This window comes from Momordica charantia (genome assembly GCF_013281855.1).
Source record: "Momordica charantia cultivar OHB3-1 chromosome 1 unlocalized genomic scaffold, Mcharantia_2.0 BLBB01000001.1, whole genome shotgun sequence".
NCBI classification, from domain to species: Eukaryota; Viridiplantae; Streptophyta; class Magnoliopsida; order Cucurbitales; family Cucurbitaceae; genus Momordica; species Momordica charantia.
Genome location: NW_028275157.1, coordinates 5,849,512 through 5,867,489, shown reverse-complemented (window position 1 = coordinate 5,867,489; position 17,978 = coordinate 5,849,512). Strand labels below are relative to the sequence as shown.

The 17,978-nt window shown below is 35.3% G+C and overlaps 1 protein-coding gene across 1 annotated transcript; it reads left to right on the top strand.

The window, feature by feature from the left end:
• Nucleotides 1-353: 353 nt before the first annotated feature.
• Nucleotides 354-776, top strand: LOC111025220 (uncharacterized). The gene is made up of 2 exons (XM_022303064.1): nucleotides 354-408; nucleotides 460-776. Exons 1-2 carry the CDS (start codon nucleotides 354-356, stop codon nucleotides 774-776), a joined length of 372 nt encoding a protein of 123 aa, XP_022158756.1.
• The last annotated feature ends 17,202 nt before the right edge of the window (nucleotides 777-17,978 follow it).

Sequence of the window (17,978 nt, the reverse complement as noted above, 5' to 3'; positions counted from 1 at the left end):
TGGATTTCATGGGACCCTTCCTCCATCAAATGTACACCTATTCATCCTGTTAGCGATTGACTATGTATCAAAATGGGTCGAGGCAGTGACGTGCGCCAGCAGTGACGCCAAAGTGGTCGCCAAGTTTTTGTACAAGCATATATTTACAAGGTTTAGCACACCTAAGCCGTAATCAGTGACGAAGGCTCCCAGTTCATCAACAAAGCTATAACATCTCTCCTTGCTAAGTACAATATCAAGCATAAAGTATCTACAACTTACCATCCCCAATCGAATGGGAAAGCTGAGATATCCAATAGGGAGATCAAAAGCATTTTGGAGAAGTAGTGAGCACAAATAGAAGAGACTGGTCAATGAAGCTCGATGATGCCCTATGGGCTATTCGCACTGCATTCAAAACGCCTCTGGGTACTTCTCCATACAAATTGGTTTTTTGAAAACCATGTCACCTCTTGTTAGAGCTGGAGCATAAGGCATTTTGGGCCATAAGGAAGCTGAATTTGGATTATGTTGCAGCAGGAGAAGTGCACTGCTTTCAATTACTAGAGTTGGAGGAGTTTCGCAGAGATGTTTACGAAAATGCCAAAATATATAAGGAGAAAACAAAACGATGGCATGATGGGAGAATCCAGCCGCGACAGTTTGAAAAAGGCCAGCAAGTATTGCTGTACAACTCACAGCTGAAGCTTTTCCTTGGGAAACTCAAATCTAGATGGTCAGGACCATTCTTAGTCTCACAGTGTACCCTCACGGAGCCATCAAGGTGCAAGAAATAGATTCAAGAAGAGAATTTACGGTAAACGAGCAGAGGTAAAAGCATTTCTATGGAGAGAACATGGTGCGAGATGCTGGAGCCCACCGCTTCGTGACAAACTGAAGAAATTAAACAAAGGAATAATTGAGCATAATTTAATGCTAAATCATTCTCGTGCTCCCGCAATTTAATTATTCATCTTAGGAGTTTAATTTGTTCGTATTTCATCTTTACAATTTAATTTTGTTATTTCTGCTTTGCAAAAGGGATAAGATTAAAGTCAAGCGAGAGTGAATTGTAAGTAAATTTCGGAAGCAACAGTAAAGAGGTGATGTTGCTAGCGCAAGCAGAGGCAGAGAGCAGATGGCAGTGGTGCGGCATGGCAGACGTGCAGGTGGGCTATCTAATGCAAATATGGCTGCATCATTTCGAGGAGAGAGGTTAGTCTTTTCCAAGATTTTAGGGAAGGGAAATTAATTATAACGATTTGAGGAAGATTTCTTTTTATTTGGGAGGGAAATTTTGTATTGGGAATATTGGGATCAATGCACATCCTGCTTTTTGTTTTCCTTTTTAAGACCCACGTTCCCCACTCTCTTCTCTCACTCTGCTTGATAACTGTCTCCTTTTCCCTTAAACGCCCAAAGATTCCTCTTCCCTTTCTGCAAAAACTCAGAAACCCTAGAGCCACCATGCCTCGAACCAAGCATAAGGCTAATCGGAAGAAAGCTTTCACGTTGGAGGTGTCGGCGAGTGAGGACTCAAGCAGTGAGTTCCACGAAGCCAAGGAGGTGATTCCACCACCGGAAGTTTCCGGTGAAAGAAGCCCCGCCCAGCATATGTCGGAAAGTTCGGAGCACACCCCCGTCGACTCGGAACTTCCACCGCTGCCCCCACCCGCTGCTACTCCTCAAGTAAATATACCAGGCCTTACCGTTTCTCTCTCGTTAGCCCCGCCTAAAATACAACCCTCTCCTCTCTCTGTCGAGCATCCACCCCTTAGGCCCTCCAAAACTGTCGCCCCCTCCCCCTCAACCTCAAGCACACCGTTGCCTTCCACTACCGACATACCGTCCCCTCCACCCACCCAGTCGCCTGTCCTACAAACCCAGGCTAACCCTACTCCCATTACCACCATCCATACCTCTATCCAAGTAGAAAAGATCCACCCTCAGGTGCTCCCCAAAACAACATCCACTAACGGCCCCGCCTCAAGAACCCGCAAAACAAAATGCCCATCCCCTTCGTTTCCCAGCCCTAGCACGGCCACAAAGCCCAAAGCCCCGAAGGTACCACCGTCACCACCTTCGAGATCAAAATCGACCAAGATCGTTTCCCCATCTGAGGGGAAACAGCGTATTAGCGAGCCATTTGTGTTTTGCAGGTACCACAAACATCGAGCTCCACCAAGCTATCAACATCGTGGTAGCCAGCCAGGCGTCTTTCCAAAGGTTCATGGACCCCGCAGCGCAGGCTAGTTACAAAGGCATTAAGAGTAGATATATCTACCACGAGAAGGGCTTTGTAGAGGTGGACATGCCCCATATTGTCAAGGAGGGCGCATCGAAGCTAAACTGGGAGCATTTTTGTGCGCCCCTATGCTGGTACTAATGGAGCTGGTGCAGGAGTTGTACGTCAACTATGATGCTGATAGAATGGGATGCAAAGTGGTGCGGGACGTAGAAGTGGACTAGACGCTAGAGAGGATCAACAAAATCCTCAAGCTGCCGATCAACCCGCGGGCCAAGTTTAATGCGCATGTCCAGTAGCCTTCTATCAGAGAGTTTGACCATGCACTACAACTGGTAGGGGTAGAAGGCGCATCTTGGCAAATCACAAACAAAGGCGTCCGCTTCCTAAAATCTAGTCAGCTCACTACCAAAGCTAACGTTTGACTCTACTTTGTTAAGAGTCGAATCATGCCGACAATGCATGATTAGTCTGTTACAAAGGACAGGGTCCTTCTATTGTCTTGCATCCTAGAGGGGCGCTCTATAAACGTTGGCCAGCTCATCCACAGGGAGATCGCCCATTGTGCAATAAAGTGATCCGGCCGCCTATTCTTCCCCAGCCTCATCACCAAGCTCTGCCTCCGCAGAGATGTCCCCGTCCTTGATGACGATGAGCGTTTGAAAGACAAGTTGGTGATAGACAAGCATACGTTGGAGCGATTAATGCTCCAATACCCTAGTCGTCGTGAAGCAATGCCTACAACAACCATCAATGAAATGATGCCTAATTCACAAAGCTCCAGAAGTAGCTTACGCATATGGAAGAGGCGCAGTCAGCCTTTGCCATTCATGCAAAGAAGCGGGATGCTGGAATTTTGGCAGCACTGAAGCAATTAAAAGCGACGGCACCGTCTGTATCTACTGTTACCCCTGCTGGCTTGAAGATGCTGGAGCAGTCTGGCAGCTCTGAAGAGGAATATCAGTCCACGAGCGACTCTTCAGAGGAAGAAGAGAGATTTGAAGTAAGCTCGGCTTGACTTGTAGAAAAGAAGTGTCCTTCCATTTTACCTTAACAATCAACCCCCCCATTGTCTTTAACTTTTTTAGATTATAATTTCATTTCTGTAATTTATTGTTTTCTGCATTTCAATTATGTCTTTATGTTTTTGTCAAAGTAGTTTTTGTCTTACTTTTCAGTCAATATGTGAACCCCCCCCCCAAGTTTTGTTGAAATCAATGAAGATAGCTGTTAGAAATTTTGTGTTCTCATTGCCTATCTATTGCCCTACCCTTTGTATATAGTCTTGATGCTAGAGCCTGCTAAGTACACAGTTTTTCCTGTAGGTGCTAGAGCATTTTAATGAGGGTTAGCTTTCTTTTGTTCTCCCTCTGGTTCATGTTTGCTTGCCCATACCCTAGCATCCCTCTCGTATTACTAGCCCCAGGTAGCGCTTACCTCAGGGAGGAATTTCAATGGTTATCTATCCAAAGTCAACCCTTATCTTTGTATAGCTAGCATGAACCTCTTATTTTAAACCCTTTTAGTTGATAGCATTAACCCTCCACACTCATGTACATATCTTGATAGCGAAAATGCTTGTATTTCTCATTTTACATTCGCTTTAACTTTCAGGGTATACTAGAGCATTACATTCTAGATGTCCTTAGCTACATTGAGGACAATGCAACCTTTTATGTTTGGGGGAGTGCACTTCCAGTTCTTACATCTTTATTTGCATTTGTATAGAACCATGAATCTTTCTAATCCTGTAGTTCAGCCCAAAAAAAATGATCATCATCGTCAATAAAAGAGGGACTAGCAGCCCGCATCCAGAGCATAAAGAGACTGCAGGATTAAGAAGGGCCAGTAGCCCATGGTTAAAGAAGCCCAAGTTGGTAGTGCAAAGTTTAAATGTTTAGGCTAGTGAAAGGGGCTTGAGAAAGGAATCCCTAGAAGATGTTAAGCTTGAGGTTGGGAAGTAGAAGGAAGCCAGAGTTGGGCAAAAAATAACGTCTTCCAAAGTGTGAACGAACTTAGGCTGCTTTCATTTCTTTGCTCCAACTGAAGTACTTTAGCAGAGTATGTATGTTCTAGCATTGTTGATCAAAATGAAAGGTTGATGCATAGGGTAGGATGCTTGAAGTACAGATTCCTAACACTCTTCATTGGTGAACAAGGGAAAAGTGCATGATCTTGCTTGGGGACAAGTAAGATTTTAAGTTTGGGGGTGTGATAACTCTTCAAAAGAGAGTTATTCTAGTGTTTATTTGGGCGATTTTATACAAAGAAATATAAAAATGAGTCAGTTTTAGCTATTAAACATCATGAAAAATCTTATAAATCGAACTTCGAGCTAAATTCCTTGAATGCTTTAGCTAAAAAGTGCGCTAAACTCTCTTATTTTTGGCTTAAATGCACAGGTTTAGAAATAGAACATAAATCATGAAGAGAGTGCTAAGCCCAGAGAATAGTAGAGCAAGGTAATTTCAAAACAGAGCAGATAAAAGTTGGAGCGAAGTACAATTGGAGCATGGCTTCACTGCGTAGTAACAACCCAGACATAGGATTTACCAGGTCCGTACAAATTCCAGTTGGGTGCCCTAAAAACGGGACCCGATATAAAATGAACGTGTTGTCCTAGCCACTACACACAGATCCCAACAGAAGCACGTTTTTAAAAGCTGAAACGACAAGGAGGATGATTCTCTCCATTTTTCAGGGTAGAAAGCTGACGACAGAAGGGATATTCCACGGCAATTTCGAGCTGTCATCTTCTTCTTCTTCGGTTTTCTGATATTTCCCTAAGATGTGTTGTCTTTTTCTTTTACCCATTGTATTTTCTTCTTTAATCATGAGTTAAGCCCCATTTCGGGGGAGATTCTTATGTTGTAACTGCTATGACACTGAACCTCTAGCTGCTATATTCGTTTTTTAATGAAGCTGTGTTTATTTCTTATATTTTATTTCTTATAATTTTATTGAGCATTGTTGGCCATTTTGTTCTCTATGCTAGCTTCTGTATTGACCTGGGAGGACTTACGGTTTGCTAACTTGCTTCATTAGTGATTAGTACTTTTCTATAGTATTTGTGGATTCTCAGGAATGAGGTCCCCTAATCATGCCTAGAACTTGTTTTTATTACTTGGAAACTTAGCAACGGGAGTTGTGGGTATCCATGTCTGGGTGTCTTAGAAGGGAACCAAGTTGAGTTGGGCATTAATGAATATTTATGAGCTAGAGGGTACGTTGATAGGTCTGTGAATGCATGTTGAATCTCCCCCACTTTTCCATATCTGTTAACTCCTCGTCTTCATATTTTGTGTTGTTTCTTCTTCTTGTTATCTGCTCTACGAAGTGTATCTGATGCTGAGATTTGTTTACTGCTTTGTTTATTTTATTTGTTTATGTTGCGACACAACATCTATATTTCTTTGTTTTACGCTTTTGGTATCTGTGAACATGGTTTAAAATATTATCCAAAGTCCCTGTGTATTCGACCTTGTTTCATACTACAATCGAAAATTTTGTGTATACTTGCATGTGTTGTCAGCACGGTTGTGTGGACGCAACAGGATCCTCGGGTCTTAGCCAGTATAGATGGTACCAGCGAGAATAACCGGATTTGTGTCGGAAGGAAATACGCGGTGGCGGAACGACCGGATCTAGGTTAGGATGGTATGGTGTGACGGTGGGTTGGGCGACACGACGATGGATTGGGCGACGCGACGACGTTGCGGGAAGTAGAGAGGGCAGTAGAGATGGATGGGGGCTGCTGTGTGAAAGACGCGTGAATGAAAGGGATGATTGGGGGCGACAGCATGAAGGGCGTGTGAAAGAAATGTATGATTGAGGCCAAACCCTAATTTGTTAAAAATCCAATAAAGGTAAGTTGATTCCCTAATTATATTTACTCTCTTATTTGGAAATCTTCTATTTTAGATGGGTAAATTTCAAAATCTACCTCAACACAGTCTTCTCAAATGTTTTAAAATCTACTTTCAAATTCTAATCATCGATTTTAAATTAGATTTAAGATAATTATTTTAATTTCATATATTTTTTATTAGGTACAATTGATTTCCCTAATATTAAGGTCAATTTTTTTTCCTATTCGTAAATATCTTAAATCCGTAAAATTATGTATATATACCTAATTGGTTACAAGGGTATATTTGTCAAAACATTTTCTCAGTATTTAAAAAAAATCATTTAGCCATTATTGCAATATCTCAAAGGTTTGACCATTTTTTAAAATGTGTTATTAAATTTGGCCATTCATGTAGTTGCCCTAAAATTTATTGATTTTGAATGAAATTTGGACTAATTAAAAAAAAAACTAAAAAAACTCCAGGGGAATTTAAGTGGATGGCTAAATTTTGGCACCCACTTTAAAAAATAGCCATTAGTTTTAAATTTTGCACAAATGGCTAAAGAGTATTTTAAAAGTTTTACGAAATATGGTGATTTTCCAACAATACTCTTTTCCATATATATATATATTGTGTTTTATATTCAACAACCTAACAAACTTTATTTTAAATTCAAATGGCTTTTCCTACATTAAATGAATTTTAAGTTAATTATTTTAATAAGTTTGTTTTGAGTTTCAGTTAATTTAAATGATTTGTCATTGTTCTAATGTCTCTCATCTCATCGTTCTAGTGTATCTTCTTCTGAGCTCGCTCTTCTCTCTTTGCAACAATAGATTGTGTAGACTTAACTTATTTGAGCGTGTATCATTATCAAATTATGTTTATGAATATTCTTTCGACATCGATTTATTTCTCTTCTCTTCATCTGTAGACTCATCATTCACCCTTTCATTTTCTTCATCAAACTTTATGTCATCCTTTTAAACATTTGATGAATTATTAAAAATCGAATGTTAATAATGTTGGGTTTTATGTCCAAAAACTCATAGTTTGTAAATTCCAGATATACTTTTATCATTCAATAAATTTGTTATTGAAGGTTATAATCAATAAGTAGTTATTGATCCAATAAAATGTTCTTACTATATCTAAATCAAAAACTAAGGATCCTAAACTATTACATGAGACTCAAACTTTATGTAGAGACATAAATATGGATCATGTTTGAGTTAATAGTCTAAATGGTCTATAGTATAGGAATAAGGTTGGGCACTTTATTCTAGGGACACTATGGATGCAGCTCACTTTGTAGCTAGTACAAACGATGTGATCCTAATTCGTTCATGTGAAGACATGTGAGTGGGAGTGTCCTATGCAAAGAGTTTGCATAAGACCGAACCATGAGATAGTCACTTTTACTTTATAACATCGTTTACTGTCTGAAACTGACTATCTCGACTATGATAGCCTAGGTAACTCGATCTTAATCCTGAACTAACTAAGAACTTCTGTTTACTCAAGATTATCCTTAAACCTGCATGGGTGAGAACAGTTTAACAGCGCTGCCTCAATAAGCCTCCCATTTCAGGGGTAAGACCAGGTAGATACCTAGGGACATAGGGTGCGAAGGAATTCACTCCTACCCAATTATGGGATAGTAGAGAGGTTGTTCTCTTAAGGGCTGAATCCAGGTCTTGAACAATCCAGGCCTACTGCACTCCCCGAGCACCTCTTAAGATTTTACACTAAGCACGACCCTTTTACGGGTTCAAGAACGGAGACCCGGTCCTTTTACTAGATCAAGACCAAACCTTACAAACCGCTCTTTTTACGAGATCTAGAACTAAACCCAACCTTTTTCTCAAGACAAATATCAAAACCTTAAAACCGTTCCTTTTATTGGGCTCAAGAACGAAACTCAATTAAGTGTGGATATAAGAATTTTTCACACACTAAAACTCTCAAATAGAGTAGATTTACAAATTTAAGCTCACAAATACATCAATCCTTATAACAATAAATTCTTTCACAATAATGAAAATGGAAGTAGAATTGAGACCTTGTAGAGAGCAACAATGGATTATAGAGGATTTCAAAAAAAGAAAATTGGTTATTTTATTTGATAGATGAGGGGTTTAAATAGGATAGGAAAGTGGATAAAAATTGATTTGAAACTAAAATCAATTTGGGTCAATGGATGTTAATGTAAAGAGTGAAAGGTGGAGATTGGATTTGAAAAAGTAATGATTATATTATATTATATTATATTATATTATATATATATATATGTATGTATGTAACGGCAACATTGTTTTTATTTGTATTTTTTTCTTCTTCTTCGTCTTTCCTCTTCAAACCGTAACTTTCCTTTTTTTTCAATTTCTTTTCTTTCTTTTTCATTTTCATATTTTTTTCTTTTTCTTTTCTCTTTTTTTCTTTTCATTTCGAATAATTCAGCTCACCATGTGTCAACATATGATTCGTTCACGTCATCTTCTCGGGTATTTTCCGTTCGACTTGTTACTATCATAACTTCTTCATTGAAACTATGATTTGAGCCCTTAAAAGTGTGTTGGATTCGTCGTTTGAAGCTCTACATTATGGAGACTTTGAAACACGAAAAGCATCAGTAGATTAAGTTTGTTATCATCAAAACAAATGGTATGATTGAAGCTCAAAAAGCCAACAATCTCCTCTTTTTGATGATGACAAACCACTCAAGAAAAATATCTTCAAAATGACATAATAAACATATTCAATAAATTAACTTCATTTTTCTCCTACTTTCTCCCCCTTTTGGAAACAATCAAAGAAGGATAAATAAATATTTTCATATTATTTTAATACCAATCGTAACTAGCACAAATCATCAAAACATATAAATTCAAAAGTTCACTTTCCATAAAAAAAATGCAATCAATAAATATATCATTAAGAAATAATAAAGTATAAAACTCCCCATAAATAAAATAATCATATAATAAATTCACAATGGTGATAGAATAAATTTTCAAACAATTTAATACCAAAATTTCCATATAAAACTTCAAATTCATTCGATAAGAAAAATCTGAGGAGACTTACAAACAAACCTTCGTATTTTTAAAAGACATAACTCCCCCTAAAACTAAAAAACTATATATATATCAATATGTTTCATGACTTTTCAAAATAATGCTAAAAATCAAATATTATTCGATAACTCAAACAATCATAATAAAATATAACCCAAAAATACCAACTTCAAGAGAATAAATTTAAGCAAATATAAGCTCTTCATACGAAAATACAAATTTCCAAGGACGTACCAAATTATCGAAACTCAAATAACTTTAAACAAGATACCAATTTTGTTCCATTCCAGAAAATATCAATTTCAATCCAATTATACCAATTGTTAAAAGAATTTCAATTGTTCTAAAAAATAAACAAATTTGTAGAGATAAAAAGAACATTAATTTTAACCAAAGAAAACAAACAATTTCATTAATCAACCAATAGGGTTTCAAAAAAAAAATTAAACAAATAAACCATTAGAACTCCCCCTATATTATTAAAAAAATTATTAAATATAGAGGCATTTTATAAAATTCAATCAAAAGAAATAATTTGTTCAACTTTCATATCACATAACAACTAATAATTATATGTATAAAAAAAATTATTTGAAGCATCACTACCAAACAAACACCTTCAAGAACAAGACAAAGATAATTTCAAATTTTAATTTAAAGTCCAATAATAACTCAAAAGAAAAAAATTCAATATATCCATCAAATAAACATCACAAGATTATTTTCAATATCACAATGTATTAAAAAAAATCTCAATGCTCATTTAAAAATAAACAAAGTTACCAAATAAGGTGATTTTTCACTTGAAGCACCAAAAGAGAGTTGTAGAATTGCTTTTGTGATAATTTTCTTTTTTTAACCCAGCAACCATTTCAAATTTGAATTTTGGAGTCAACCTACAAAAGATTTTCAAGAAGATTTTGGTATCCATGTAGGTTAGTATACTTAACTTTTGTAACCTATTTCTTTTTAGTTCCAATTTTCATAACATTCAATTTTTCTCTTACAATAAATTTATGCTCATTCTTTTTCATATAAGAATTCTTTCTATAAGCACCAAAAGATTTTGGTCTATGGAAGAAATTTCTTTTTCCATAAAAATTAGGAGTATTTTTTAATTTATAGCAATTTGGTTTAATATGACCTTTAACTCCACAATAATGACAAGTAGGTACAAATTTAGCATTATGCACAAATTTAGACTTATCATGAAAATGATTAGGTACAAATTTAGGTACATCATGCTTATGAACATCACACTTTGGCATACATTAGACAAATTTTCATTATGCACAATAGAGGAGGCTTTAACAAAAATAGTTTTTGAAGTAGATGGAGTTGAACTTTCATCAACATAACCTAATCCTCTTTTATCATTACAAGATTTGCCAATGTCAATAATTTTATCTAACTTTTGTGCATCTATTGTTAATTTCTTAATACTTTATTTAGCACATTCAAGCTCATTTATAATATTAGATTCTTTTTCCCTAAGAGCTTTAACAAGTTCATCTCTATCAAAAATATCATGCTCGAGAAATTTAATTTTATCCAATAAAGCAAGTTTTTCTTCAACACATGAATTTTCAATAACATCATGCTTCACAACATCATGAACATTACTTTTAAAGCATGCATTTTCTTCAACCAAATAATTATTTTCAATATTCAAGGCATCTATTTCATCTTTTAAAGATTTAATCCCATTAGACATGCTAGAATACTTCTTTTTGAGAGCTATGTATTTTGAACATATTTTTTCAAATTCAACTCTAATTTCTTCATATGCATCCATAAGCTCATCATAAAGAGGGGTTTTCAATACTTACCTCATTATTATCAACTTTTTCATTTCCAAATGCCATAAAGCACATATTTGCAATTTATTCATCTTCTTCGTTACTACTCTCGTTAGAGTCATCCCAAGTAGCTTTAAATGCATTTCTTTTGGATTTCTTTGAAGAAGACTTGCCCCGCTATCTTACACTCATAGCAAATAATATCTTCATGTTTATTGCTCTTTTCTTCTTTTGATTATGGGTGGGAATTCGTTCTTGAGAAATGCTTCTTCTTGAAATGATTTTTAAATTTCCTTGTGGGATAAGCAAGTGCTTCTTCGTTTAGCTCAAACTCATCATTGGACTCCTCTAGGGTGGATGTGGACTTTAAAGCAATTCGTCTTTTTGGACTCATCCTCCAAGTGCTTCTTCATGGTAATCTCATGAGTCATGACTGAGCCAATAAGTTCCTCCAAAACAAGTTTGGTGAGATCCTTCGCTTCTTGGATTGTCGTCACCTTTGCTTATCAATTTTTAGAAAGAGACCTAAGAATTTTCCTAACATTTTCCGATGTTGTATACTCCTTACCAAGACCTTTCAAGGCATTTATAATGTTAGTAAATCGAGTAAACATATCGGTAATTGACTCATTAGCGTCCATCTTAAATAATTCATAATTATGAACAAGCATGCTCTTTAACTTGGTTTGTTCCCTCATGAGTAACTTCAAGAATATTCCAAATTTCTTTAGCCGAGGTACACATAGATATTCTATTAAATTTATTCTTACATAAAGCACAATATAAACAATTCATAGCTTTAGCATTAAAAGAAAACTTTTTCATTTCATTTTCATCATACTCATCTTCTAATTTAGGCACATCTTTACCATCTATTTTCTTCATGGGAATAAAATAACCTTTAGCAACATTTAACCATAAATTGAATTCAATGATTGTAAATAGATTTTCATTCTAGCTTTTCAATATGCATAATTTGAGCCATCAAAGAAAGGAGGTCTAGCGGGGGATTGACCTTCAACAATTCCATTTAGCACAAAGTTCGCCATAATGCTCTAACAATTAAGTTTTTCAAACTTTTCAAAAAAATATTTTCAAAGATATTTTCAAATAATTTTCAAAAATATTTTATGAAATAAAATTTTCAAAGAAAAGCAATTTTGCTACAATATCACTTGTTGGAGAGAAACTCAAACAATAGATATCAAACAAATAATTTTTGAAATTATTTTAGATTCGGCGACCCGCTCTGATACCAATTGTTGGATCGGTATGGCAACACTAGGGGGGTGAATAGTGTTGAAGATTAATTTACTAAACTTTTTCGAATTTATGCATAAATCAAATAACCAAGTAAAATTTTTAAACAAAAATAAATTTATGCACAATTTATACTCATTCAAAATATCATGAAACAAATATTCAAGATAAGCACAATATATAATTGCAATAAAAGAAAATATACTTAAAAGATAAATTGAAATAAATAAAAAGTAAAGAATAGAGAAAATGTCACGCAAGAGATTTATAGTGGTTGGACAAACTCCGGCCTACTCCACTCCCCGAGCACCTCTCGAGATTTTCCACTAAGCACGATCCTTTTACGGGTTCAAGATCGGAAACCCGGTCCTTTTACTGGATCAAGACTAAACCTTACAAACCGCTCTTTTTACGGGATCTAGAACTAAACCCAACATTTTTCTCGGGACAAAGATCGAAACCCACAATCTGCTCCTTTTACCGAGCTCAAGAACGAAACTCAATTAAGTGTGGAAATAAGAATTTTTCACACACTACAACTATCAAATAGAGTAGATTTACAAATTTAAGCTCACAAATACATCAATCCTCACAACAACAAAAATCTCTCACAATAATGAAAATGAAAGTAGAATTGAGAGCTTGAAGAGAGCATCAATGGATTATAGAGGATTTCCAAATAAGAAAATTGATTATTTTATTTGGTAGATGAGAGGGGTTCAAATAGGATAGGAAAATTGATTTGAAACTAAAATCAATTTGGGCCAATAGATCTTAATGATGAAGAATGAAAGATGGAGATTGAATTTGAAAAAGTAATGATTACGTTATATTATAATATAATATATAATAATATAATATAACATAATATATATATATATATATGTATGTATGTAATGTCAACATTGTTTTTTTTTCTTCTTTGTTCTTGGAACGGTAACAGCTTTCTTTTTTTTCAATTTCTTTTCTTTTCTTTCTTTTTCATTTTCATTTTTTTTAATAATTCAGCTCGCCATGTGTTAACATATCATTCGTGTAAAGAAAATGAAGATGAACAACAAAGTGGAAGCAAAAGAGAAATTGTACGAAGCAAGAACTTCTATTCATTAGATTGAGATTGTTACAAAGTATTTATAGGGAGTAAGAAAACCGACCACTAACCTTTACTTAGGCCACTAACCCACTACTTAGGCCACTACCCTTCAAATCTCTCTAAACCAATACCACTACTCCACTATGCCATTAAGCTACAAACTCTCCCACAACATACAAATCCCCTCATCCACTGCTTAGTTAATTATCAACGATTAAATTAACCAGTAAGCACAACTCCTAAAAATATGGAAACACTAAGAATTAACTAACACCTGTTTGCACTAATTCTTAACACTCCCCCTTAGTGCAAACATAGAAGGCAACAACATTGTGCACTTCTGATTACTTCAATATTCTTCCATAGGAGTAGTCATTGCTATTGTCTCGCCTATAGGAAAACGACCAACGATAACACTTAGTTGCTTCTCTCTTTTCAATTTCTTGACATGGTCGAGGAGTAAAACATCATTTTCTTCCTCAAAGCACAAAATCAAAATGACGTAACAAGTTCCCAACAAACCATGTCATAACAAAAAATATCCATCTTTTATGATGATTTTCCAATAAATAGATATTTCAATTCAATATGACCCAACATCTGATCACAAACTTGAGTGACATAAGTCATGCTAACACCAACCAACTTTGCTAGGCCAAAATGATCAACGATGGCTCAAAAATCTTCGTCAAGCAACACATTAGCAAGCACAACACCTTGACGAGTAATCATTGGATTCCAAATTTCACAACAATACTTTAAACCTCGAGTTGTGTCCAACAACACACACATTTGAGTAGGCCAATCCAAAGTAAGGTCCTCAAGCTTAAGTACTCGAGAATGGTAGACAACGGTACTCAAATTCTCATGTTGGAAAGCATCTCCCTCAAAGTTTTCGCTCCATGCAAATTCTTTAAGCCGAAAGAAACTCTTCGATCAAATTCACCTGCAACATCTACAAAGACTCTGCATGTGTAGCCTTTATAGTTACCCTTGCATAAAAACAATAATTCGACCAAAAAACAAATGTTAACCCAGCAATGAGTCCAATTATAAGGCTAACCTTCGGATTATTTAAACAACTTAAGCTTGTACCATCTTTAGCACAAGAATGACCAGAATTTCTGGCACAATTCAATTTGTTTCCAGAAACACTCCCAGCATCAGCAACCTGAGAGACTGAAATAAAATTCTCCTTCAAATTTGGACCGTAGCAACCACCTTTACGCGGAACATTGGCCAATTCACAGTTTTCAATATTGACATGTCCTTCTTCCATATCAGGATGTAAAGAATTACTAGCCGCTGCATTGACTCTTATTCTACAAACATCAGAAAGAAAAGATACGTCTTCAGTAGTATGATGAAAACAACCAGAACCAACAGACCAGTCTTTAGTACTATAATCAAAAGAAGCATTAGTACAATAAGTAATGGGTTGATCAATAACTTCAATTGATAAACAATGTTCTCAATTGAGTTGTTCAGGCTTGTTAATTTCTTGTACAACACCCGCTTCTACCTCTTTAAGTTTCACTCGACAAATTCGTTTAATATGGCATGGTTTCCCACATCGACTACATACCACCTTCACCTGACAATCAGGTTTGATATGTCCCGACTTTCCGCACCTAAAACATCCTTTCAAATTACATTTGGACTGCCTTTCATTTTTTGAATGCTTGCTATCCTCTAAAGAACATTTAGAAACATAACTTCTTTCTACTTTGTCTCTCGTATAAAGAATACCTTCTACTCGGGAGAAGACCGCTTGTTGTCACCAAGCATTTGTTTCACCAAGGCTTCTTGATTTCATAGCAAATTTTCCAACTCAATGATAGAAGGTTGTTTTACCCAACCTTGTATCGAAGAAATAAACGGCATAAACTCCTTTCGCAATCCACGAATAAGATAAAGATGCAAACGAGCATCACTAATGGGTTCCTCATTGTCCAATTCTGAAATTTCATAACACAAAGTTTTAACTTTCAGAAAGTATTCTGAAATTGACAAATTACCTTGAGTTTTTCCAGCAAGTTCATTCTCCAAAAACTGCAACCTCGCCATGTTCTTCTTAGTGGACAACCTTTCAAGTGTATCCCACACTTCCTTTGGAAAATCTACATCACGAACATGCTCGATATACTCCTTGCCAATAGAAGTTCGCAAAGCAAATAAAGCTTTGCCACATTTGATCTTCCACTTCATTCGTACCTCGGTATTTTGTGGAGATCATCTAGAATTACACTATCTTCACCAGATATAAGATCCTAAAAATCTTGTCCTTGTAGAAAAGCTTCCATACATAGCTGCCAATAACTATAATTATCACTAGTAAGCTTGTCTACACAAACATTGCTTCTACCATTCATCTTCACCGAATATTAAACTCAAACACCGAGCATTAGACTCAAACAATGAGCACTGAACTTAAACACAAACACGAGATAAAGAACCTCGCTCTGATACCATGTAACAAAAATGAAGATGAACAACAAAACGGAAGTAAGAAAGAAACCGAACGAAGGAAGAACTTCTATTCATTGGATTGGGATTGTTACAAAGTATTTATGGGGAATAAGAAAACCGACCACTAATCCACTACTTAGGCCACTAACCCACTACTTAGGCTACTACCCTTCAAAATCTCTCTAAACCCAATACCAATGCTCCACTATGCCATTAAGCTACAAAACTCTCCCAACATACAAATCCACCCATCCACTACTTAGTTAATTACCAACTATTAAATTAACCACTAAGCACAACTCCAAAAAATATGGAAACACTAAGTTTAAAACTAACACCATGTTTGCATTAAATTAGAGTTTGCAACTTAGCCCCTAAAGTTATTTTCTCCCTCTTTTCCCTCAAGATCTTTGTTATAGGTCACGATTGTGCTCGTAAATCATTTTCAAGGAACAAGTTAGCTATGGAAGACATTGTAGGCATTTCCTTTGTAGATACCAACATTTATCTAGAAATGGAAAGTCATACTAGTGCTTACCGGTGTACATATTTATATTGACCCACAAAATGCAGACCACTATAGATACCGATATTGACCTCATAAATGGAAGTGTGACACTAGTACACAGTACTATAGATATTGACATTTACCCAATAAATGGAAGTGTGACTCCAGTGCACCCCACAACTCACCATCAACTCCCCAATAATTATATGTGTATCTATTGATATATATAGTGTGCATATGTTACTAAAGCGATTATCGTTTGACAAGACAACTTGACGTGACAAGGCAAGTTTGATTTGATTTCAAAGTTGTATGGACCCATTAAATATATTACCCCTCCCACCTAAAAATTTTAAATTATAGATTTTAGATTTTAACTTATAAATATAAATTTTAAATTGAGTCAAATTTTGAATAATGTTTTATTTATTTACTTTCAAATTATACTCTCAGCTTTTAAATTGGATTTAGTTGTTTAAATTGGATTATTTAGAGTTGATTCCTACCATTAGGGTGCGTTGTTTTTGCAAGTTGTACCAAATAAAATTCGTAAAATTAAGCACATATAGTTATATGGGTATATTTGTCTAAAATAATATTTAAGATTCTAGAAAAATGTCATTTAGCCATTTATACAATATTCAATATGTTTGGCAATTTTTTAAAAAGTCTTATTTATTTTGGCCATTCTTGAAATCGCCCAAAAAAAAACTTTTTGTTTAAATTTCCTTCCAACCCAACATTTGATAAATCTCTATCATCAACTCCCCAACCATCATCTAAAATAAAAATAAATGGAATTTCAACAAGATAAAGGGTTCTAAGTTGCCTTAAAAAAATCTTTTGAAGGAAGAAAACCCAGCCCCCAAACTTTTTTTCTTTAAACAAACCTGAAACTTAAAATCAAACATAAATTTGTTCTTCCACCATAAATATTGGTTTCTAAACTTTCCTTCTTAATAAAAATATATTTTTCCTGATTTTCAAAAAAGAAAAAATACTTTTCCATAAATCAAAAGGGAAATAACATAGTTTTAAAAAATTTCTTCCAAATTGCCTGCTCAAAAATAGGGGAAGGAAACACTTTACAGTCTCAAGTTTCCCAAATTAAATTTATCAACTTCTTTTTGTTTAAATAAAAAAAACTTTTCTAAAAACAAAAGAAAAACGACTAATCTAATTACACCTACACTACTTAGACAAAACAAGTACTAAAATTTATTCATGCAAAAATAAAGAAAGAAATAAAAACAGGCAACATGATTTTGAAACTCCCCTATAGTGCAAGCTTATTCTCAACACGTAGACTCAAAGTCCAGCTGCAAGGGTGGTGGTATATGATTTTGAAGTTCTCCGGCAGTCTCATATGCCTCTAAGACCACTATACAAATTATTTCTTCCCACTCAATCCTGGAAAATGCTTGATACTTTGTAGTCTTAACTCTGTTGGGGGATCTTATGATTGTTCTAAAAATAAAAGCCATAAAATTCTAGAACTATCAACACCAAAGACCTAAGCATGGAAGAAAACCAAAATCTATAGAGATATTAGAGTTACCTAGAACCATTAGATAAATTGATCATAACTGCAAGAAGTTGTGGTTTGTGGTCTTCCTCAACTATGCAACTCGGACCGAATATGGGCAATTTTCTCTGTCTAATGGGGAATATGAGACTCAAAGCAGCATATTATATTG